The 23,921-nt window shown below is 39.0% G+C and overlaps 2 protein-coding genes across 2 annotated transcripts in view; both read right to left on the bottom strand.

Moving 5' to 3' along the window:
- Nucleotides 1-23,340, bottom strand: part of LOC117201200 (uncharacterized) — a 50,763-nt gene extending 27,423 nt beyond the window's left edge. The window contains exon 1 of the mRNA XM_049709651.1: nt 19,268-23,340. Within this exon, the coding sequence (XP_049565608.1) occupies nt 19,268-19,497 (230 nt within the window). The 5' untranslated portion in view covers nt 19,498-23,340. The remainder of the gene's footprint in view (nt 1-19,267) is intronic.
- Nucleotides 14,062-16,931, bottom strand: LOC101280568 (small integral membrane protein 7-like). The gene has a single exon (XM_049709653.1). The coding sequence runs from the start codon at nt 15,378-15,380 to the stop codon at nt 15,132-15,134; it is 249 nt and encodes an 82-aa protein (XP_049565610.1). The 5' UTR covers nt 15,381-16,931; the 3' UTR covers nt 14,062-15,131.
- Nucleotides 23,341-23,921: the final 581 nt, after the last annotated feature.

The following is a 23,921-nucleotide window of genomic DNA, read 5'->3' on the forward strand; positions in this document are numbered from 1 at the left end:
GCACAAGTACCGAGATTGAAACTGTGATTTAAAAACTTCCGACAGGGGCTTCCCTCGTGGCGCAGTAGTTAAGAATCAGCCTACCAATGCAGGGGACACGGGTTTGAGCCCTGGTCCAGGAAGATCCCACATGCCACAGAGCAACTAAGCCCATGCGCCACAACTACTGAGCCCACGTGCCACAACTGCTGAAGCCCACGTGCCTAGAGCCTGTGCTCTGCAACAAGAGAAGCCACCACAATGAGAAGCCTGTGCACCGGAACGAAGAGTAGCCCCCGCTCACCGCAACTAGAGAAAGCCTGCGCACAGCAACGAAGACCCAATGCAGCCAAAAATAAATAAACAAAATAAATAAATTTATTAAATAAAAACTTCCGACAAACAAAAGTACAGGACCAGATGGCTTCACAGGCGAATTCTATCAAACATTTAGACTAGAGCTAACACCTATCCTTCTCAAACTCTTTGAAAAATTGCAGAGGGAGGAACACTCCCAATCTGTTCTATAAGGCCACCACCACCCTGATACCAAAACCAGAGAAAGATATCACAAAAAAAGAAAATTACAGACCAATATCACTGATGAACACAGACGCAAAAATCCTCAACAAAATACTAGAAAACAGAATCCAACAACACATGAAAAGGATCATACACCATGATCAAGTGGGATTTATCCCAGGGATGCAAGGATTCTTCAATATATGCAAATTAATCAATGTGATACACCATATTAACAAACTGAGGAGTAAAGAGCATATGATCCTCTTAATAGATGCAGAAAAAGCTTTTGACAAAATTCAACATCAATTTATGATAAAAACTCTCCTGAAAATAGAGGGAACCTACCTCAACATAATAAAGGCCATATATGACAAACCCACAGCCAACATCATTCTCAATGGTGAAAAACTGAAACCATTTCCACTAAGATCAGGAACAAAACAAGGATGTTCACTCTTACCACTCTCATTCAACATAGTTCTGGAAGTCCTAGCCACAGCAATCAGAAAGAAATAAAAGAAATAAAAGGAATACAAATGGGAAAAGAAAAAGTAAAACTGTCTCTGTTTGCAGATGACATGATACTATACATAGAGAATCCTAAAGATGCCACCAGAAAACTACTAGAGCTAGTCAATGAATCTGGTAAAGTAACAGATTACAAAATTAATGCACAGAAATCTCCTGCATTCCAATACACTAATGATGAAAAATCTGAAAGAGAAATTAAGGAAACACTCCCATTTACCATCACAACAAAAAGAATAAAATACCTAGGAATAAACCTACCTAAGGAGGCAAAAGACCTGTACTCAGAAAACTGTAAAACACTGATGAAAGAAATCAAAGATGACATAAACAGATGGATAAATATACTATGTTCTTGGATTGGAAGAATCAATATTGTGAAAATGACTATACTACCCAAAACAATCTACAGATTCAATGCAATCTCTTATCAAATTACCAGTGGCATTCTTCACAGAATTAGAAAAAAAATTTTACAATTTGTATGGAAACACAAAAGACCCTGAATAGCCAAAGCAATCCTGAGAAAGCAAAACAAAGCTGGAGGAATCAGGCTCCCCCAACTTCAAACTGTACTACGAAGCTACAGTAATCAAGATAGTATGGTACTGGCAAAAAAACAGAAATATAGATCAATGGTACAAGATAGAAGGCCCAGAGATAAACCCATGCACATATGGTCACCTAATTTATGACAAAGGAGGCAAGAACACACAATGGAGAAAAGACAGCCTCTTCAATAAGTGGTGCTGGGAAAACTGGACAGCTACATGTAAAGGAATGAAATTAGAACACTGCCTAACACCATACACAAAAATAAACTCAAAATGGACTAAAGACCTACATGTAAGACTGGGCACTATGAAACTCTTGGAGGGAAAAATAGGAAAAACACTCTTTTACATAAACCACACCAAGATCTTTTTTGACGCACCTCCTAGAGTAATTAATATAAAAAAATGGGACCTAATTATACTTAAAAGCTTTTGCACAGCAAAGAAACAAGATGAAAAGACAACACTCAGAATGGGAGAAAATATTTTCAAACAAAGCAACAGACAAAGGATTAATTTCCAAAATATACAAACAGTTCATAGAGCTCAATATCAAAAAAAAGCAAATGACCCAAGTAAAAAATGGGCGGAAGACCTAAATAGAGATTTCACCAAAGGAGACATATAGATGGCCAAGAGGCACATGAAAAGATGCTCAACATCACTAATTATTAGAGAAATGCAAATCGAAACTACAGTGAGGTATCACCTCACACCATTCAGAATGGCCATCATCAAAAAATCTACAGACAATAAATGTTGGAGAGGGTGTGGAGAAAAGGGAACCCTCTTGCACTGTTGGTGGGAATGTAAATTGATACAGCCACTTTGGAGAACAGTATGGAGGTTCCTTAAACAACTAAAAATAGAACTACCATATGACCCAGCAATCCCACAACTGAGCATGTACCCTGAGAAAACCATAATTCAAAAGGACACATGTAAAAAAAAAAAAAAAAAAAAAAGGACACATGTACACCAATGTTCATTGCAGCACTATTTACAATAGCCAGGGCATAAAATCAACCTAAATGTCCAATAACAGATGAATGGATAAAGAAGATGTGGTATATACATACAATGGAATATTACTCAGCCATAAAAAGGAATGAAATTGGGTCATTTGTAGAGATGTGGATGGACCTAGAGTCTTTCATACAGAGTGAGGTAAGCCAGAAAGAGCAAAACAAATATCGTATATTAACACATATATGTGGAATGTAGAAAAATGGTACAGATGAACCTATTTGCAGGACAGGAATAGAGACGTAGACGTAGAGAATGGACATGTGGACACAGTGGGGAAGGGGAGGGTGGGACCAATTAGGAGATCAGGATTGACATATATACACTACCATGTGTAAAATAGCTAGTGGGACCATGCTATAAAGCACAGGAAGCTCACCTTAGTGCTCTGTGATGACCTAGATGGGTGGGATGCGGGGTGGGTGGGAGGGAAGTCTAAGAGGGAGGGGATATAGGTATACATATAGCTGATTCACTTCATTGTACAGCAGAAACTAACACAACATTATAAAGCAATTATACTCCAATTTAAAAAAAAAGTGCTACAGCGCTTATCTATAAAACAATGAAAGAACTGATAAAAAAATTTTTTTTAATAATAAAAACAAATAAAACTTCTATCAAGACTTTTTAACCTTAGGGACTTCCCTGGTGGTGCCTTTGTTAAGAATCTGCCTGCCAATGCAGGGGACACAGGTTCGATCCCTGGTCCGGGAAGATCCCATGCCACGGAGCAACTAAGCCCATGCACCACAACTACTGAGCCTGCACTCTAGAGCCTGCAAGCCACAACTACTGAGCCTGCGTGCTACAACTACTGAAGCCTGCGCGCCTAGAGCCCGTGCTCCGCAACAAGAGAAGCCACCACAATGAGAATCCTGCACACCACAACGAAGAGTAGCCCCCGCTCGCTGCAACTAGAGAAAAGCCCACACATGGCAACAAAGACCCAACGTAGCCTAAATAAATAAATAAAATTTATTTAAAAAAATTTTTTTAATCTTAATAAGAATTTTAATATACATATATATAACATATACATGTAAAACTGTCCATTTTTTTCAGCATTGGGAAGATACATTAGCACAGCATGTAGCTACTATTACTATCACTTTAAAAGAGACCACCTACATTACCTAAATATGTACTACCTTGGAGAAAGTCATAGGCCTTTATGGATTTTTAAACCTAACTAATAATAGGTTTAAGGTTTTAACCTTGAAACCTAATATGGTAAGTTAATATGCAAGATTATAATGCAGATTTTCCTGGAGATATACAGAAAAGCCAAGCAAAATTTAATAAAGGACATTTCATTAAATAACCAAAGTGAAGCAGTTCACCAACACTTACATAAAAATTGCTGAGTACTGCGTCATTTAAATGCTCAGGACTATACAGTAACCAGTTAACAAATGTAAACAATCATATGGTTTCTAAACAATTATGGTTTCTAACCATAATTGCCCTCCTCTCCTTACATGAGTCAGCCAGTGTAGGTCTAGAACAAGGCAGAACGAAGATGTTTTTTCAGAATAGCAATCTTTGAAGACCCTAGAGATGTTCCATTAAATTGTTTTGACATTTTCTCAACTCCAAAACACTTATTCTTAGTTGTGTAAATGTTTTATAGTCCCTATTAGATTTTAAGCACCTGACAACAAGGAGGATCTGTTAAGTATGTGTTGCTAGCTAGCAAAACAACAAGAAAAATATATCAGAAGATGTAAACGTTAAGTTGGCCTATATTCTTGGTGACCCGAAAGCTATAAACTTCAGGGGGTATTTTACCAAAAACTTAAGAGTTTCATGCCTTTCATGCAGAATGTAACTTAAGTCCACGTAAATCATAACACAAACAAAAATTATAACCAGTTCATTCCCTCCCCCACAATTAGGGTGAGAGTAGTATAAATTTTCATTGGGAGATCATTAGATTTGCACCCAATTACATAATTAAAACTAAAAATAATAAACATGTGCATGAAATGTATCTAATGGAACACCAAAGCTGGAGATAAACAGTCTTGTAAAATACATGAAAATATAGGTCCAGAACCAAGGACAATATTGAACACAGACCTGAAATCTTACTATATCAAAGGCAAAACTTGAAGGCTGTTTTAGCACTACTGCCCAGAAACTTAAAACCAGCTGGGCACAGAGAAAGCAGAGTGAGGTTTCTTCAAAACCACCTACACAGTGGCTGTCTTCCTGCTCCCACGTCTGCCTGTGGAGACAAGCTTCCAGCTCAAGCATGAGGAGCACATGCATATGGAAAACTGTGAAGTCAGCCAAACTCCCACCCACACCAGTTCCTCTCCTCAGCAGCACCCTGACAAACCACAGAAACCAAATGGCTCAATGTGATGGCGAGATGAAAGCAGGGCCCACTTCTCTTATAAACAGAAATGTTTAGGTACATTGCAGACACTAACCAACCCACAGAGCAGAGGAATGAAGTATCAAGAGTTTTAAAAAGCAAAAGCTATAAAAAGATACACTTCATTAGAAGTGGAGACTTTAAACATGAAGGAATGGTATTTACCTAATTATAAATGGAAAAAGTAGAAAAGATATTAAGTGATCACAGAAAGAAAACTAATATGAGAAATAAAATCCATTTCAAAGGAGTTAGAAAAGGAAAAAAAACTTTGAGTAATGTTATCAAAAATTAAAACCTTGTCTCTCCAGAATCACTAGTGAATGAATTATGGTGAGCAGATTTCTCAAGAGCTGGATGTTTATCCTTCAACTAACACATTTGAGAGAAGTTTAACTATCCTGAATGCAAATCTTTCTAAATCTATTATTTTATTATCTGTTATTATCTATTACTTCGACTCCTTTTTTTTTTTTGCGATACGCGGGCCTCTCACTGTTGTGGCCTCTCCCGTTGCGGAGCACAGGCTCCGGACGCGCAGGCTCAGCGGCCATGGCTCACGGGCCCAGCCGCTCCACGGCATGTGGGATCTTCCCGGACCGGGGCACGAACCCGTGTCCCCTGCCTCGGCAGGCGGACCCCCAACCACTGCGCCACCAGGGAAGCCCACTTTGACTTCCTAAATTGTTTATTCTTAAAGGCTCATGATAAGAAACATTGTGCAATGATTAACAAACTCCAGCCTGAGATCAGGTTCCAGGTTAACTCATAAGAATCACCTGAGAAAACCTCATAAAAATATGGAGAAGATATTCTGATTTACTAGGGCAGGAGTGAAGCCCAGAAATCTGTGCTTTTAAAAATCTTCCCAGGGGCTTCCCTGGTGGCGCAGTGGTTGAGAGTCTGCCTGCCGATGCAGGGGACGCAGGTTCGTGCCCCAGTCCGGGAAGATCCCACATGCTGCGGAGCGGCTGGGCCCGTGAGCCATGGCCGCTGGGCTTGCGCGTCCAGAGCCTGTGCTCCACGACGGGAGAGGCCACAGCAGTGAGAGGCCCACGTACCGCAAAAGAAAAAAAAAATCTTCCCAGGTGATTCTGGTTCACAGCCAGTTTCACGAACCGAGAGTATGAGAGGAAGAACACTTGCCTGACCGTTAATATTCAGGTAGCTTTATTTCCAAGAACTGTGCATGCGTTCAACCACAATGATTGGACATCTGATATGTCCTAAAATTGAGCACCTAATATGGTCTTTGGTATACAAAGATGGATAAAACAAGGTCTGTCAAAGAGTTCACATTCAAACAGGGTAGCCAAATACGTAATTATAGTATAAGTCAGTCCAATAATAGGATATAATGAAAATCCATCACTGGATAGGGAAGACCTCCTCTACCTAAACCTGGGCTTCCTGGAGGGGATGGCATATGAACTGACTCCTAAAGGTTGAGATTTTATCCAAGTGAATTTTGAGAGAGAGTGAGGAGGAAGAGGGGGACAATGTGCCAAACCCCGCCTCCCCCCCATTATATATATAGTATAAGGAGTGGTAGAAAGCAGGGAAGGGCTGGATAGGAGTTCGAAGTTCATCTTGCAGGCAATGGGAAGCTGTTGCAATAAAGTCAGTGAATGTTACCATCAGATTTGCATTTCAGCCAGATGTCTCTGGCTGGGTAAGTGGTATATAGATTTAAGAAGGATCAGAAATAGAAGGAGAAAGATGAGTTAGGAATCCATGGAAGAATTCCAGGCAAGAGATATCAAAGGTCTGATATAAGGCAGTGAAAACTGAAATGGAAAAGGGAATATAAATTTGAGGAAAATGGAGGCAAAAAGACAAGGTGATTGCCTAGGTGGAGATGGCAGGTGGGAAGAATGGGAAAGGTGAGGGAAAGAGTAAAAAGGAGTCAAGTATGAGCCCCTCACCCCCGCTAGACTGAGGCAAGTAACTTACCCTTTCTAAATGTCATTAATAAAATGTGGAGCCTAGACAAGCTTTAAGAGAACTTCTAATTTTAAAGTCTATGAATCATTTTACAGCACTGATTATTACATTACTCAATGATGTCCTCAAAGCCTCTAAAAGTTGACCTTACATTAAGTGGCTCCTGGATATTTTAAGTTCACATACCTGCTTTCTAGAATATTGCTAATTTACTTCTTGATGTTAACTTATCAGCTGTAATGGCAGTGGCTGACAGCATGCCTGCATATAGCAGTTCTTCCCTCTTCTAAATTTGCTATTTCAGATGTATACTGTTAAGGAAGTTCGGTAACTAAGTAATCTCCCTCTCTTCTGAACTACAAAGGACTTCGTTTGTAATTCCTTATGACACTTTCCTCATTCTACACTGCTTTACTCTTAGTTGTGTAAATGCTTTATAGCGCTTATTACGGTTTAACCACCTGAGAATAAGAAGAGTCTCAATATTCTTTGTGCCCCTTCACATAAATCATTCCATACACAACCACCTTGCATACAGAATTTAAACAATATATAGGTGTCTTTTTGCACCAAGATTGTTAGAATGTGAATAGATTGTGAATAAACAGACTCTGAGTAAGGACCCAAGCAGCATTTTTTTCTGAGTAGAGGAACTATAATGCTCAGGAGTCTTTCAGAAGGTCTTTTGTTTGGTTCTTTATTCTCAGTTGTGTTCTCGACAGATAAGGTTATTAAGAGGCAGAAATAGAAAACAGCAAGACATCATTAAAGCAAGAAAAACTGAAGATATTCAAGTACAACTTGAGAAAAGAGGTAACTATCAAAATAAATAAATATAGGCAGTCCGTACTTTTGCATATAATGGATTTCTGAAGAGCTATATGAGAGTAAGCTGTGTACATTCTCAGAAAACAAATACCGTATGCTAACACATATATATGGAATCTTAAAAAAAAATGGTTCTGAAGAACCTAGGGGCAGGACAGGAATAAAGACGCAGATGTAGAGAATGGACTTCAGGACACAGGAAGGGGGAAGGGTAAGCTGGGAAGAAGTGAGAGAGTGGCATGGACTTACATATACTACCAAATGTAAAATAGATAGCTAGTGGGAAGCAGCTGCATAGCACAGGGAGATCAGCTCCGTGCTTTGTGACCACCTAGAGAGGTGGGATAGGGAGGGTGGGAGGGAGATGCAAGAGGCAGGGGATATGGGGATATATGTACATGGATAGCTGAGTCACTTTGTTATACAGCAGAAACTAACGCAACATTGTAAAGCAATTATACTCCAATAAAGATGTTAAAATAAAACAAAACTGTACATTCTCAGAAGGCTAAAGACTAGAAAAAATGTAGGTACATCTAATTGGTGCAGTTTGAAAATATATGTCATGCAATTTGAAAATACATGTCTAGCAATTTGTATCAACACTTTATTTTTACCTTCCCTGATAAATGAATCTCACAGATAAACTGAACACGCTAAAGCTAGTGTACTGTCAATGCCAAAATTGTGCCATGAGGGACAAGCCGGATGATTTTTACCTTTGCCCAATTGCAACTAAGTTTATGAGGCCTATACCTCTTACATTTCAACAGAACTTTTATTTTTCTAGAACACTGCCTCATATCTATAAAAATGTTATGTCAAGATTCAACTGAATACAAACGTAAGGTAGATAGCTAGTGGGAAGCAGCCTCATAGCACAGGGAGATCAGCTCGGTGCTTTGTGACCACCTGGAGGGGTGGGATAGGGAGGGTGGGAGGAGAGGGAGACGCAAGAGGGAAGAGATATGGGAACATGTGTATATGTATGGCTGATTCGCTTTGTTATGGAGCAGAAACTAACACACCATTGTAAAGCAATTATACTCCAATAAAGATGTTAAAAAAAAAAAAGATTCAACTGAATAAATCGTCACTGTTGTTCAGAAAAAGGTGACAATGGGGCCAAAACTGAGCTATTGGTCCTCTTCCTCTAATGGCTCAGAATAATCATTCTCAGCTGCTGAATATAACAGTACCCATTTTTTTTTATGAGTGTCAATTAATGATGTGGAAATTAAAAGTTGGACAAAGTCTCAGAAATTATGACTTAAATACTATCTACAATTTTAATATTTAGGAAGACAAAGAATCATAGAATTTTGATTTTGTTTTTTAGTTTTTAATAGATACTGTGTCTAATGGGTTGCAGAAGTAGAAAGGAGCTGGTTAGTATGCACAGAAGGCCTACAATTTGCATCTCCAGGGTCTTCCATATCTCTATTCCCTACCTGAATTCTGTTCTACATGAACTCTGCAAAAGGGTTTAGTAATCAGGGACTTACTGCTCCCTCTCTATTCTGATTAAAGTTTGGCAAACATCTTTTTGCTCTTAGTTTACTTGCTATAAGATGGAAATTTTCCGAAGATATTTTTAATAGGAAACTAAACAGAGCAGGAGGCTCCAAAATAAGCATAGAAACAGAATAAGCCTTACAGGATAAGGACTTTCAACCCAAACCTAATAAAAAATTAGATATAGCTGAATCAGCTCAAACGTTGATTATGTACCTCCTACATCCCTAGCAGTTTGTAAAGCATGAAGGATAATAGTGGATCTTCCTTCTGGAAACTTATATTCCAGTTGGAGAGACAAACACATAAACAAAGGAATTACTATCAATATAATGCGGTAAATGCTAGGATAGACACACGCACATTTTACTGCTTTGCTAACAGCCTTGACGGAATACTTCATTTAAATCTGCTAATTTTTCTCTCTCCTCAGTCTTTTTTTTTTTTTTTAGTGAATTACCATTTTATACCCATCATATTGGCAAAACAAAATTTTTTTTAATACAGCAGGTTCTTATTAGTCATCAATTTTATACACATCAGTGTATACATGTCAATCCCAATTGCCCAATTCATCACCCCACCACCACCACCACCCCACCACTTTCCCCCATTGGTGCCCATACGTTTGTTCTCCACATCTGTGTCTCAATTTTGCCCTGCAAACTGGTTCATCTGTACCATTTTTCTAGGTTCCACATATATGTGTTAATTTACAATATTTGTTTTTCTCTTTCTGACTTACTTCACTCTGTATGACAGTCTCTAGATCCACCCACGTCTCTACAAATGACCCAATTTCATTCCTTTTTATGGCTGAGTAATATTCCATAGTATATATGTACCACATCTTCTTTATCGATTTGTCTGTCAATGGGCATTTAGGTTGCTTCCATGACCTGGCTATTGTAAAGAGTGCTGCAATGAACATTGGGGTGAATGTGTCTTTCTGAATTATGGTTTTCCCTGGGTATATGCCCAGTAGTGGGATTGCTGAATCATATGGCAATTTTATTTTTAGTTTTTTAAGGAACCTCCATACTGTTCTCCATAGTGGCTGTATCAATGTACATTCCCACGAAGAGTGCAAGAGGGTTTCCTTTTCTCCAAACCCTCTCCAGCATTTGTTGTTTATAGATGTTCTAATGATGCCCATTCTAACTGGTGTGAGGTGATATCTCATTGTAGTTTTGATTTGCATTCTCTAATAATTAGTGATGTTGAGGAGCTTTTCATGTACTTATTGGCCATCTGTATGTCTTCTTTGGAGAAATGTCTATTTAGGTCTTCTGCCCGTTTTGGGATTGGGTTGTTTGTTTTTTTAATATTGAGCTGCATGAGCTGTTTATATATTTTGGAGATTAATCCTTTGTTGATTCGTTTGTAAATATTTTCTCCCATTCTGAGAGTTGTCTTTTCATCTCGTTTATGGTTTCCTTTGCTACGCAAAAGCTTTGAAGTTTCATTAGTCCCATTTGTTTATTTCTGTTTTTATTTCCATTACTCTAGGAGGTGGATGAAAAAAGATCTTGCTGTGATTTATGTCAAAGAGTGTTCTTCCTATGTTTTCCTCTAAGACTTTTATAGTGTCCAGTCTTACATTTAGGTCTCTAATCTATTTTGAGTTTATTTTTGTGTATAGTGTTAGGGTGTGTTCTAACTTCATTCTTTTACATGTAGCTGTCCAGTTTTCTCAGTACCACTTATTGAAGAGACTGTCTTTTCTCCATTATATATCTTTGCCTCCTTTGTCATAGATCAGTTGACCATAGGTGTGTGGGTTTATCTCTGGGCTTTCTATCTTGTTCCATTGATCTATGTTTCTGTTTTTGTGCCAGTACCATATTGTCTTGATTACTGTAGCTTTGTAGTATAGTCTGAAGTCAGGGAGTCTGATTTCTCCAGCTCCGTTTTTCTCCCTCAAGACTGCTTGAGGCTATTCGGGGTCTTTTGTGTCCCCATACAAATTTTAAGATTTTCTGTTCTAGTTCCATAAAAAATGCCATTGGTAATTTGATAGGGATTGCACTGAATCTGTAGATTGCTTTGGGTGGTATAGACATTTTCACAATATTGATTCTTCCAATACAAGAACATGGTATATCTCTCCATCTGTTGGTATCACCTTTAATTTCTTTCATCATGTCTTATAGTTTTCTACATACAGGTCTTTCGTCTTCCTAGGTAGGTTTATTCCTAGGTATTTAATTATTTTTGTTGTAATGGTAAATGGGAGTGTTTCCTTAATTTCTCTTTCATATATTTCATCATTAGTGTACAGGAATGCAAGAGATTTCTGTGCATTAACTTTGTATCCTGCTACTTTACCAAATACATTGATTAGCTATAGTAGTTTTCTGGTAGCATCTTTAGGATTTTCTATGTAGAGTATCATGTCATCTGCAAAGAGTGACAGTTTTACTTCTTCTTTTCCAATTTGTATTCCTCTTATTTCTTTTTCTTCTCTGATTGCTGTGGCTAGGACTTCCAAAACTATGTTGCATAATACTGGTGAGAGTGGACATCCTTGTCTTGTTCCTGATCTTAGAGGAAATGCTTTCAGTTTTTCACCACTGAGAATGATTTTTGCTGTGGGTTTGTTGTATGACTTTATTATGTTGAGGTAGGTTCCCTCTATGCCCACTTTCTGGAGAGTTTTTATCATAAATGAGTGTTGAATTTTGTCAAAAGATTTTTCTGCATCTATTGAGATGATCATATGGTTTTTCTTCTTCAACTTGTTAATATGGTGTATCACACTGATTGATTTGCATATACTGAGGAATTCTTGCATCCCTGGGATAAATCTCACTGGACTATGGTGTATGATCCTTTTAATGTGTTGTTGGATTCTGTTTGCTAGTATTTATTGAGGATTTTTGCATCTATATTCATCAGTGATATTGGTCTGTCATTTTCTTTTTTTGTAGTATCTTTGTCTGGTTTTGGTATCAGCGTGGTGGTGGCCTCATAGAATGAGTATGGGAGTCTTCCTTCCTCTGCAATTTTTGGAAGAGTTTGAGAAGGATGGGTGTTAACTCTTCTCTAAATGTTTGATAGAATTCACATATGAAGCCATCTAATCCTGGGCTTTTGTTTGTTGGAAGATTTTTAATCACAGTCTCAATTTCAGCTTGTGATTGGTGTGTTTATATTTTCTATTTCTTCCTGGTTCAGTCTTGGAAGGTTGTGCTTTTCTAAGAATTTGTTCATTTCTTCGAGGTTGTCCATTTTATTGGCATAGAGTTGCTTGTAGTAGTCTCTTAGGATGCTTTGTATTTCTGCAGTGTCTGTTGTAACTTCTCCTTTTTCATTTCTAATTTTATTGATTTTTTTCTTGATGAGTCTGGCTAATGGTTTAGCAATTTTGTTTATCTTCTTAAAGAACTAGCTTTTAGTTTTATTGATCTTTACTATTTTTTTTTGTTTGTTTGTTTCTATTTCATTTATTTCTGCTCTCATCTTTATGATTTCTTTCCTTCCTCTAACTTTGGGTTTTGTTTGTTCTTCTTTCTCTAGTTCCTTTAGGTGTAAGGTTAGATTGTTTGTTTGAGATTTTTCTTGTTTCTTGAGGTGGGCTTTATAGGTATAAACTTCCCTCTTAGAACTGCTTTTGCTGCATCCCATCGGTTTTGGATCGTCGTGTTTTCATTGTCACTTGTCTTTAGGTATTTTTTTATTTCCTCTTTGATTTCTTCAGTGATTTCTTGGTTATTTAGTAACGTATTGTTTAGCCTCCATGTGTTTCTGTTTTTTACATGTTTCCCCCCGTAATTCATTTCTAATTTCATAGCGTTGTGGTCAGAAAAGATGCTTGATATGATTTCAATTTTCTTAAATTTACTGAGGCTTGATTTGTAACCCAAGATGTGATCTATCCTGGAGAATGTTCCATGCACACTTGAGAAGAAAGTGTAATCTGCTGTTTTTGGATGGAATGTCCTATAAATATCAATTCAATCTATCAGGTCTATTGTGTCATTTAAAGCTTGTGTTTCCTTATTAATTTTCTGTTTGGATGATCTGTCCATTGGCGTAAGTGAGGTGTTAAAGTCCCCCACTATTATGGTGTTACTGTTGATTTCCTCTTTTATAGCTGTTAGCAGTTGCCTTATGTATTGAGGTGCTCCTATGTTGGGTGCATATATATTTATAATTGTTATATCTTCTTCTTGGAATGATCCCTTGATCATTATGTAGTGTCCTTCCTTGTCTCTTGTAACATTCTTTACTTTAAAGTCTATTTGATCTGATATGAGTATTGCTACTTCAGCTTTCTTTTGATTTCCATTTGCATGGAATATCTTTTTCCATTCCCTCACTTTCAGTCTGAATGTGTCCCTAGGTCTGAAGTGGGTCTCTTGTAGACAGCATATAGATGGGTCTTGCTTTTGTATCCATTCAGCAAGTCTGTGTCTTTTGGTTGGAGCATTTAATCCATTCACGTTTAAGGTAATTATTGATATGTATGTTCCTATGACCATTTTCTTAATTGTTTTGGGTTTCTTTTTGTAGGTCCTTTTATTCTCTTGTGTTTCCCACTTGGAGAAGTTCCATTAGCATTTGCTGTAGAGCTGGTTTGGTGGTGCTGAATTCTCTTAGCTTTTGCTTGTCTGTAAAGCTTTTGATTTCTCCATCGAATCTGAATGAGATCCTTGCTGGTAGAGTAATCTTGGTTGTAGGTTCTTCCCTTTCATCACTTTAAGTATATCATGCCACTCCCTTCTGGCTTGTACAGTTTCTGCTGAGAAATCAGCTGTTAACCTTATGGGAGTTCCCTTGTATGTTTTTTTTTTTTTCCTTTTTAGAAATGAGCTTTATTTTCAATGCTCTTTAGTTCTAAGAGCCTGTATAATTATTTTTTCCTCCCACCAGGTTAAGTGCAAGTTAGGATTTCAAAAACCACAACAAACAAATCAAACACCTATAGGATCCGGGCACTGACCACCCAAGTGTCATGTCGGCAATTAAACCAGGACTCCCTTTCAAAGAAGCTTCTATGCAAAATGCTGTATTTCCTCCAATGAGGCTTGTTTTTCAACCTTGAAATCATCCATTTGAAAAGCAGACCCCAAAACCCAAGCTTTCAGAACTGGGTCCCAATATCACCACATAAATCACTCTCATTCTAAAAACTATACAATTAATGGGCCCAAAAGTTACTTTAATAGAGGGCTTCAAGGCAAGCCAAAGTTTCTTATAAAACCCCCATCCACCCTGCCAACTGCTCTGCACCTCTGTTCCACAGGAACCCATAACACTTCACCCTTCAAGTCCTGGGGACAACCTCAGCAGCATGGAGTGGCCAAGCAGAGCCCATTGGGATAGGGAATGAATTTGGACACAGACGCAACAACAATGAACTTGTTCATTCCTCACAAATGTAGTCCAATGAGAGGCTGCATCAAACTTAAAAGCCAACTTTTCTGCTTCAGATTCCTGGATACAAAAGATTTTTAAAAATCTGTATAATTTGAACCAAAAAAATGATGGTTATTAAAAATAAACCAAGAAATACCCAGAAATGGGTTTCCTGTGAAAGTTTGGTAGAAGAGGGATTCCGATCTGATTAAACAATCTAGACACCACAGCCCCTCACATAAACACCCTTCAAACTCTTTTAAGTAGACAGCATTTCAAGGCAGAGGTCAAAATGAAAATATCTTTGAAAAGACAACAGTGACGTGGCTGGGAAACTGTGTTCATCTTGGCAAACATTTTTTCCACCCACCACAAGCTTGGACTTTCTGGGAAGGTCACTGCTTTTCTGGTCAGAAACATTCTTGAAGTCGTCAGGATGGAGGAAGAGACACTCTGTGAAGGTGTGTTTCCGGTTCTGTACCTGGAGCTCAGGAGCCAAAGAGCAAGATCATGCAGAACATCATGAAGACATTCCATAGGGCAATGAAGGTTCGAAAATATCTGAGGCTCAGCAAGAACTCCTGGATGTTGTCACCTGTGCTGGGCTCCCTCGACTCCTCCTCAAAGCCTTGCGTGTCCTTCTTTTTCAGCTTAAAGTTGAGCACTGCCCCGGCGTTCATCAACAGCATCCCAAACAGCAGGATGTCCCCGATCATTGTTACTGCCGGAGCGTCCATCAGAACAGGAAGCCCTTTGTATGTTATTTGTCATTTTTCCCTTGCTGCTTTCAAGAATTTTTCTTTGTCTTTAATTTTTGCCAGTTTGATTTCTATGTGTCTCGGCGTGTTTCTCCTTGGGTTTATCCTGTATGGGACTCTCTGTGCTTCCTGGACTTGCATAGCTATTTCCTTTCCCATGTTAGGGAAGTTTTCGACTATAATCTCTTCAAATATTTTCTCGGGTCCTTTCTCTCTCTCTTCTCCTTCTGCGACCCCTATAATGTGAATGTTGTTGTGTTTAATGTTGTCCTAGATGTCTCTTAGGCTGTCTTCATTTCTTTTCATTCTTTTTTCTTTATTCTGTTCCACAGCAGTGAATTCCACCATTCTGTCTTCCAGGTCACTTATCCATTCTTCTGCCTCAGTTATTCTGCTATAGATTCCTTCCAGTGTAGTTTTAATTTCAGTTATTGTAGTGTTCATCTCTGTTTGTTTGTACTTTAATTGTTTGTACTTTAATTCTTCTAGGTCTTTGTTAAACATTTCTTGCATCTTCTCGATCTTTGCCTCCATTCTTTGTCCAGGGTCTTGGATCATCTTCACTATCAGTATTCTGAATTATTTTTCTGGAAGGTTGCCTATCTCCATTTCATTTAGTTGTTTTTCTGGGGTTTTATCTTGTTCATTCATCTGGTACATAGCCCTCTGCTTTTTCATCTTGTCTATCTTCCTGTGAATGTGGTTTTTGTTCCACAGGCTGCAGGATTGTAGTTCTTCTTGCTTCTGCTGTCTGCCCTCTGGTGGATGAGGCTATCTAAGAGGATTGAGCACGTTTCCTGATGGAGGGACTGGTGGTGGGTGTTACTCTGGTGGGCAGAGCTCAGTAAAGCTTTAATCTGCTTGTCTGCTGATGGGTGGGGCTGGGTTCCCTCCCTGTTGGTTGTTTGGCCTGAGGCAACCCAACACTGGAGCCTAGCTGGGCTCTTTGGTTGGGCTAATGGTAGACTCTGGGAGGGCTCACGCCAAGGAGTACTTCCCAGAACTTCTGCTGCCAGTGTCCTTGTCCTCACAGTGAGCCACAGCCACCACCCGCCTCTACAGGAGACCCTTCAACACTAGCAGGTAGGTCTGGTTCAGTCTCCCCTGGGGTCACTGCTCCTTCCCCTGGGCTCCTTCCCCCGCACATTACTTTGTGTGTGCCCTCCAAGAGTGGAGTCTCTGTTTCCCCCAGCCCTGTCAGAGTCCTGCAATCAATTCCCACTAGGCTTCAAAGTCTGATTCTCTAGGAATTCCTCCTCCCATTGCTGGACAACCAGGTTGGAAATCCTGGCATGGGGCTCAGAACCTTCACTCCAGTGGGTGGACTTCTGTGGTATAATTGTTCTGTGATTCACCCACCCACCAGTTATGGGATTTGATTTTACTGTGATTGCGCCCCTCCTATCTTCTCATTGTGGCTTCTCCTTTGTCTTTGGATGCGGGGTATCTTTTTTGGTGAGTTCCAGTGTCTTCCTGTGGATGATTGTTCAACAGTTAGTTGTGATTCTGGTGTTCTCGCAAGAGGGACTGAGAGCACGGCCTTCTACTCCGCCACCTTGGTTCTCCTCCAGGCTCAGGGTCTTCTAATGTGGGCCCCCAATTACTCAAGTCCTTACTCTGGGTTGACCTCCATCCCTGAACAGACTGCCTTTGGAGACACAGCGCAGGTCCTTGCTTGGCGTCCAAACACTGATGCTGCCCCCACACCCACAGGGAGGACAGGGTGGGAGGGCGGATGCTGCTTCTCGGAACGGGTTTCATCCTAATAATTAGGGACTGTGGCACCAAGGTGGCACCGCACCAGGAAAGTCAAGGATGCAGTAGGATGTAATCTCCGCAGACGCCCTGTGAGCTCTGGTTAAGAGTGCAAACACTCCTCTGGGTGCAAGAGGAAAAGGGACAGGCTCTGGCTGCCAGCAGCCTGGCTGGAGGGAAGCTTCCAGCTCACAGGAACGGGCAGAAAATCTCCTCAGTTTTAAATGTATTTACTAGCCAGTTGTCAAGTTCACTTCCCATCCCTGAAACTTGCCTCCTTTGTCTTTCAGACCTAGATCGGAGGGGCAAATACATGGCACTTGTGCCAGTGCTCATATCTCCCGTGCCATGGCAGTTATTCTTTCCCAAAAAGTTCTCACAAGCTATCTTATACAGTGTACCAGGCAGCCATGAAGAGTAACTGGCACATGAGATAAACCCATCTGCTACCCTTATCTAGTTTTACTTCCACTAGTACCTTGCTGGCAGATGCTATTTGAAATTTTCAGCATGGGGTCTAATTCCTTGCCCAGCCAAAAACACATATTCTTTCATTTCCGTTTCAGCACTTTGCATTCCCTTTTGAACCAACCACAAATTTATTTCCCATGTGAGGAAACTCAAGGTCCAACATCATTAGCAGAGCACAGATAACTATGGTTTCCCACAAGCAATGAAAAATCACAAACATCTCATGTGAGCTCTACTCACATAATAATACTAATCAATGTATTTAATATTAATACTAATTAATTAATACTAATTAATAGGTGCCAATAATACCCATATTTCACAAATGTGAGAACTGACGATTAGAGAGAGCCAGGATTGAAATTCAGGAAAAGTGAAGACTCTGAATTGTTAGTCCCTACCCTGTACCAACTCTACTTTTCCAGATCCTTCTAAATGGTTCCAGGAATCCTCTTAGAAGTCCTTACTTTTCTTAATACATACTGTTTTAAAGACACATTAAGAATAATAGATTTATTTAGGAAAACACACACAGGAAAGCAAATACAGAAAAATATCAACAACAGGCCAATCTAGGTAAAAGCTCTGCTGGTGTTCATTGCACTATTCTTGAAATTTTTCTGAAGGTTTGAAATTTTTCAAAATGAAAAGTTAGAGACAAAAGGGTAATAGACCTAATTTTCACTGAGTAAAGGGAGTTATTTCATGACAAAGTCTTAAAATTATAGATGTCTTAGAATCATATTAGGACAATTTATATGTTCATTAAAACATTTTAAAAGATTGAGGGGTAGGGAATAGGGAAAATAATTTAAATATGAGTGATTAAAAAAAGATGCAGCATAGGAAAATTCTTTCTATCCTTTTGCTTTTGAGAGTTAACCCCTCCGAGAAGAACAACTTGACCAATTGGAATAAAAGCAAATGACAGCAGCCAAGACACTCAGGTTAGATCTAGAGGAAAAGTCATACAGAAATCATAGAAGTTTAAAGGAGGAGGAGGTTTTTCAAATTGTCCAGTTAAACTTGTTCATTTTACTGATGATGCAATTCAGTACCAGAGACTTTAAATGAACTGCCCTCATTTCTGCAGTCTGATAGTAGCAGAACTACTTCATTTCCTCTGTACCCTAGTTTAGAGCTTGTATCATTCTAACTTCTTTAGTAAGTGATAAAAAGCCAACCCAAGGGCTTCCCTGGTGGCGCAGTGGTTGAGAGTCCGCCTGCCAATGCAGGAGACATGGGTTCGTGACCCGGTCCGGGAAGATCCCACATGCCGTGGAGCGGCTGGGCCCGTGAGCCATGGCCGCTGAGCCTGCGCGTCCGGAGCCTGTGTTCCGCAACGGGAGAGGCCACAACAGTGAGAGGCCTGCGTACCACAAAAAGCTCATCTCTCAGTCATGCATTCTGCTGGACAGACTTCATTCTCAGGCCCTTATAAGATGGTTCTCCTGTAGTTCCAAGCTCATAACACCACACACCAATCCTGTAAACAAGACTTTGCTTTTTCTACAGTACAAACAAAAATCCCAGAATTGAGTTTCACTGGCCCTGACGGTCCTGATTTGGGCCATGTGCACATCCTCAAATCAGTCACTATAGCCATGGGAGGTAGGAAGGGTGAAATGCATTTGACTTACTTAGTAAAGGTGTTATTCTCCACTCCTGGATCCAGGAATAGCGTCATCTTCACTGAAATCACAGACAGAGTGGGAGAGAGTTGAATCAATAAAAAAAGCTGAGGTACTGTTAACATAAGAAGTAGGTACAGATAATAAATGGCAAAATCTACAAATTCTACATCTATCCATAAATAACAGCTGAAAGAATAAAGGCTAAGAGAAGACAAAAACTGCCTTTTAAAAAACATTCAAAAGACTGTCTTGAGGGGAAAAAAAAAAAAAAGATTTATCAGTTCTCTTGTACTTCAGGAAAGAATTAGGACCAGTAGGCAGAGGAGACAAGGATACAGATTCAACTCAGTAGCTGTTAAGAACTTTCTAACAACTAGAGATATCCAGTAATTGAACAGGTGGCATCATGAAGTAATGAGTTTCCCATAGTTGGAAGCCTTCAAACAGAAGGAGGGTGACCGTCTGTCAGGAATGTTATAGAAGGGATCCCTATACTGGTGGGAGGTTGTTCTAAAATGCTTCTTAGATTCCTTCCAACTTAAGATTCTAAATTATTGAGAACAGCATGAATAAAAGATCCAAACCCATTCAACAACTAAATTATTCAACAAAAGGTAACAACTTTCAGCTATGAAGTTGAGGCAACCAGGCTTTGCGTGCCAGCCATTCAATTTTACAAAGAAAACAGAAACAGATCTTTAAAAATGATTATTTTTAAATTACAACGTTAAAATTAATTTTACTAGGAAACACACAACCCAGAAAACATTTTAAAAATTTCTCTTCCAAATTTGATCTATATGTTCACATAACTTCACTTCTGTCAGACTTATTCCCTAAATTGAACAGAATTAAGTTCCGTATTACACTTTTTATCTTCCCAGCTCCTGAGATACAGGCTAAGTGGCTCTGCTACTGTCAGGCTGCACTTTTCCACTTAACATCATATTAAATGTGTTTATCACATTGATATAAAATCTTTATTGTTACTATTTCCAGGCCTTATACATTTAATTGTGTTGGAATTCCATAGTTTACTCAGACATGTCCCTACTGGAGAGCATTTAGGCTTCTTTCAACTTTTCACTATAGTTTTGCCTTGAACACCAAACAGTTTTGTTTTTTTTTTAACCTCTTTTGAATTTTTTTCTAGGTCTGCAGTTAGTGGCCAAAGAGTATGAATATTTTTATGGTTCTGAATATGTACCACCAAAAGAATGCCATCAGTTTGCAGTGCTACTAGCAGTAGTTGAGTTTAACCATTTCTCTAAGGCTTGTCCACATTAGGTTTTGTTCAACACTTTAAAAATTGCTAACATATATTAAGTAGTACTTTATAATTGTTTACTTTTCCATTTTTTTCTCTACTAGTGAGTTTGAATAGCCTTCTCAACTTTTTTTTTTTTTTTTTTTTTAGTGAAAACACAACTCTTAATCTACATTCCTACTATAAGGAGAGAACTCAGTAGTACATGTGGATGCAAAGAAGTCACACCACAAAAAGAGAATAAAACAGTTAAGGTAAACAGATTCGGCTCAAGATGAAGTCACTCATGCTAAACACCACATCGACAAACCAAAACTTAACTAAATTTCGAGCCTCAGAGAAGGAAGGCCTAGGTCAACTGATCAGCCCTTGCCTGCCCAGCACAAGTTACCTCACCAGGCCCCAAGACTTCCTTTGCTCCATATAAGGGGATAACCCAGCATTAACCAATCAGCGAATGCCCAGTATAACTTTCCTGTTCCTGCTCACTTTGGTCTATAAAACCCTGTTAAGTTGTACACTTCTTTGGAGTTCCTTTCTATCTGCTAGATTGGATGCTGCCTGATTCATGAATGGCTGAATAAAACCAATAAGATCTTTAAAATTTATTCAGTTGAATTTTGTTCTTTAACAAAAGAGAGAATAGAAATTAATTCCAAGAAGAAAGGTAAATTTTTCCTTCTCCCAATCAGAATGGACTCTCTGGAATGGCTAGAGAACATTGAGAAAGCATTGGTTCACCATGCTTCTGATATAGCTTCCTTAAAATAAAGGAACGATAAAGGAAGTGAGTGTTCTCCAATAAGTTCCTTTTCCTTTAAATTCACATGTTGTCCAGAAACCATAGTTTTTCCTGGGATTTTAGTTAAGATTTCAAACATCTCAAAAATTATTCCCCATACCAAAGGCTCTGCTAAATGGGAAGGAAACAGATTTTTTTAAAAAATGAGAGGCAAAAATTAAAGCACAGGAAGCATATAATAACATCATAGTATGTCAAAAATTAAACTGAAAAATGAAGTTTGGCGCAGTTTCTACAAATAACTGCATTTGTTTCTAATATTATATTACTAAATGAGCACAGATCACTCTGATTTGTTAACTTTTCTCTCTGGAAAGTTGTACACATAAGAGTGGAAGAACGTTAAAAATAAGATATTAAAGGTGTGAAAGTGAGAGAGTTCCCACAGCAACTGCACAAGACACCTTTGCACTACACAGGCCACTCCTGAGAAATGAGTCTGTTTTTTGCCACTCATTAGTTCCTGGGAAAACACAAGGTAAATACACTAATAAAATCACAACTAAACTGCATACAATTTGAGACCAACACATTATAGTTGCCTAGGTAATAAGAATCTTATATTTCCCATGGGAAATGGGAAGTAATAGCTTTATATATTTATTATTCATAGTATGCAACAGAGGGAAAACAGTCCTCCCCTCTCATAAGACACACTTGAAAGTATGTTATCTGTGATGTAACCTGAATAATGTCTTTTGTATAAAATGCTACTACTGGGTTTTTTAATAAGAGGTGATTCTCTAAATCTTCAGGAAAGACTAAAGTCTCTATAAACAAATGAATAACAGTTCAAAGAGGAAACCCAAGCACTAAATAAAATAAGAAAATGAAGAGGTTCTGACATCAGTCCTAGGCAGGAATCAGAGGATTCTGGCCACCTTTTGGTGAAAGTTCTTGGCTTTTGCCAGGGAAAGCAGAATAGAACTCAAAAGAAAATTAAATGGAAGCTACGTGAGAGGAGGGACCTAGACCTGGGCCTAATGCCTAGAGGTGTTCAATAAATATCTGCTAAATAACTGAATGAATGAATACACTTCTCAAAGAATCGAGAAGCCTGACTTTCCAAAAGGCCAGACAGTATGTTCTAAAGCACTTAAGTAAGACTTGTCCCCTAAGTTGAACAAAGCTAAATTCTGTATTATTCTTTTTTTCCTGGCCAGATATATAAATTCTATGCCTTCTGAGTCCTCAAGTATAGAAGGAGTTTCTGTTCACCCTGTAACCTGATTGAAGAGTGCATAGCCGCTCGATTTACCAAGTTAACAGCTACAAGCCAAAAGAGGGTGAACTTCAAAATGTGCCTTAAGCTCCACAGAGTTGGCAGTAAAAAGCGGATATTCTCTGTGCCACATACATAATCCTAAAGTTTTGTTTTAAATAGATATATAAGGTCATTTTTTATAAGAAACACTACTAAGAGCCAAAGCAAAATTTCAGGAATGTCATTAGAAGAAAGCAATGAGGTCCAACAGGGAATGCTTTTGGGTTCCCATGGTGACATTTGTTTCTGATTATATATATATATAAAATATTAAATACTTTCCTCTGGGGTTTTAAAGGCTTTTAAGAAAGGAAATAAACCAAATTCATTTTCTTTCTAATTTGTGATAGCCAAAGGCATATTTTCTAGCTTCTACAATCCTGATTACCAAAACCAGGAAACAGGTCTTTAAAATAAGTCTTTACATTCCCGCCTATTTTAATTCCCTCTGGGCCTAGAGACATTTTAACAGAACATCTCAAATAATTCAGTCTTCTCCATACCTAGGCATATTTACTTTCCATTGAAAGATAGCCTGATATTTTATCTATACAATAGTCTATTATCTTTTCAAAATACAGATAAGAGATATACAAAATTTGATACATTATTTAAGTGCCCTCAACTTCCCTTTAACAAAATGGGTAGGGTAGTCTGATGTGTGTTTTTCAACACCACGAAGCAGTTAACTCAGTTCTGGCACTACCTATCTGGGGATAAGTTCACAGATCTTACAGGCCAAGGACTCAGTTCCGCAAGGCTGCCCCTCCCCCCCCACCTCCCCCTCGCTCCAACTCCACCCACCACACACACGTCAGCTGCCAATTGCAACTCCGGGCTGTTACCTGTGCTTCTACCAGCCACCTATATATTGAAGGTTCCCACGATCCCCTCTATGGGTTCCACTAATTTGCTTAGAGCTGCTCACAGAACTCAGAGAAACGTTTACTTACTTTTAGGAGTTTATTATAAAGGATATTACAAAGAATACAGGGGCACAGTCAGATGAAAAGGTACATAGGGCGAGGTATGCAGTAAGGGGCGCAGAGCTTCCATGCCCTTTCTAAGCTGCCACTCTCCCCCCATCTCCACGTGTTCACCAACCCGGAAGTTCTCTAAAGCCCTATCCTTTGGGTTTCTATGGAGTCTTCATTACAAAGGCATGATTGACTAAACTACTGACCGTTGGTGGTCAATTCAACCTCCAGCCCCGCTCCCCTCCCAGGAGATCAGAGGGGGGACTGAAAGTTCCAATCCTCTAATCACAAGGCTGGTTCTTCTGACAACCAGGCCCCACCCTTAAGTTACCTAGGGGCTATCAAAAAGT

The sequence above is a fragment of the Orcinus orca genome, chromosome 4, assembly GCF_937001465.1.
Source record: "Orcinus orca chromosome 4, mOrcOrc1.1, whole genome shotgun sequence".
Classification (NCBI taxonomy): Eukaryota; Metazoa; Chordata; class Mammalia; order Artiodactyla; family Delphinidae; genus Orcinus; species Orcinus orca.

What these genes read in the sequence shown, in the direction of transcription:
- LOC101280568 (XM_049709653.1), bottom strand. Translation starts at nt 15,380, where the DNA reads ATGGACGCTCCGGCAGTAACAATGATCGGGGACATCCTGCTGTTTGGG.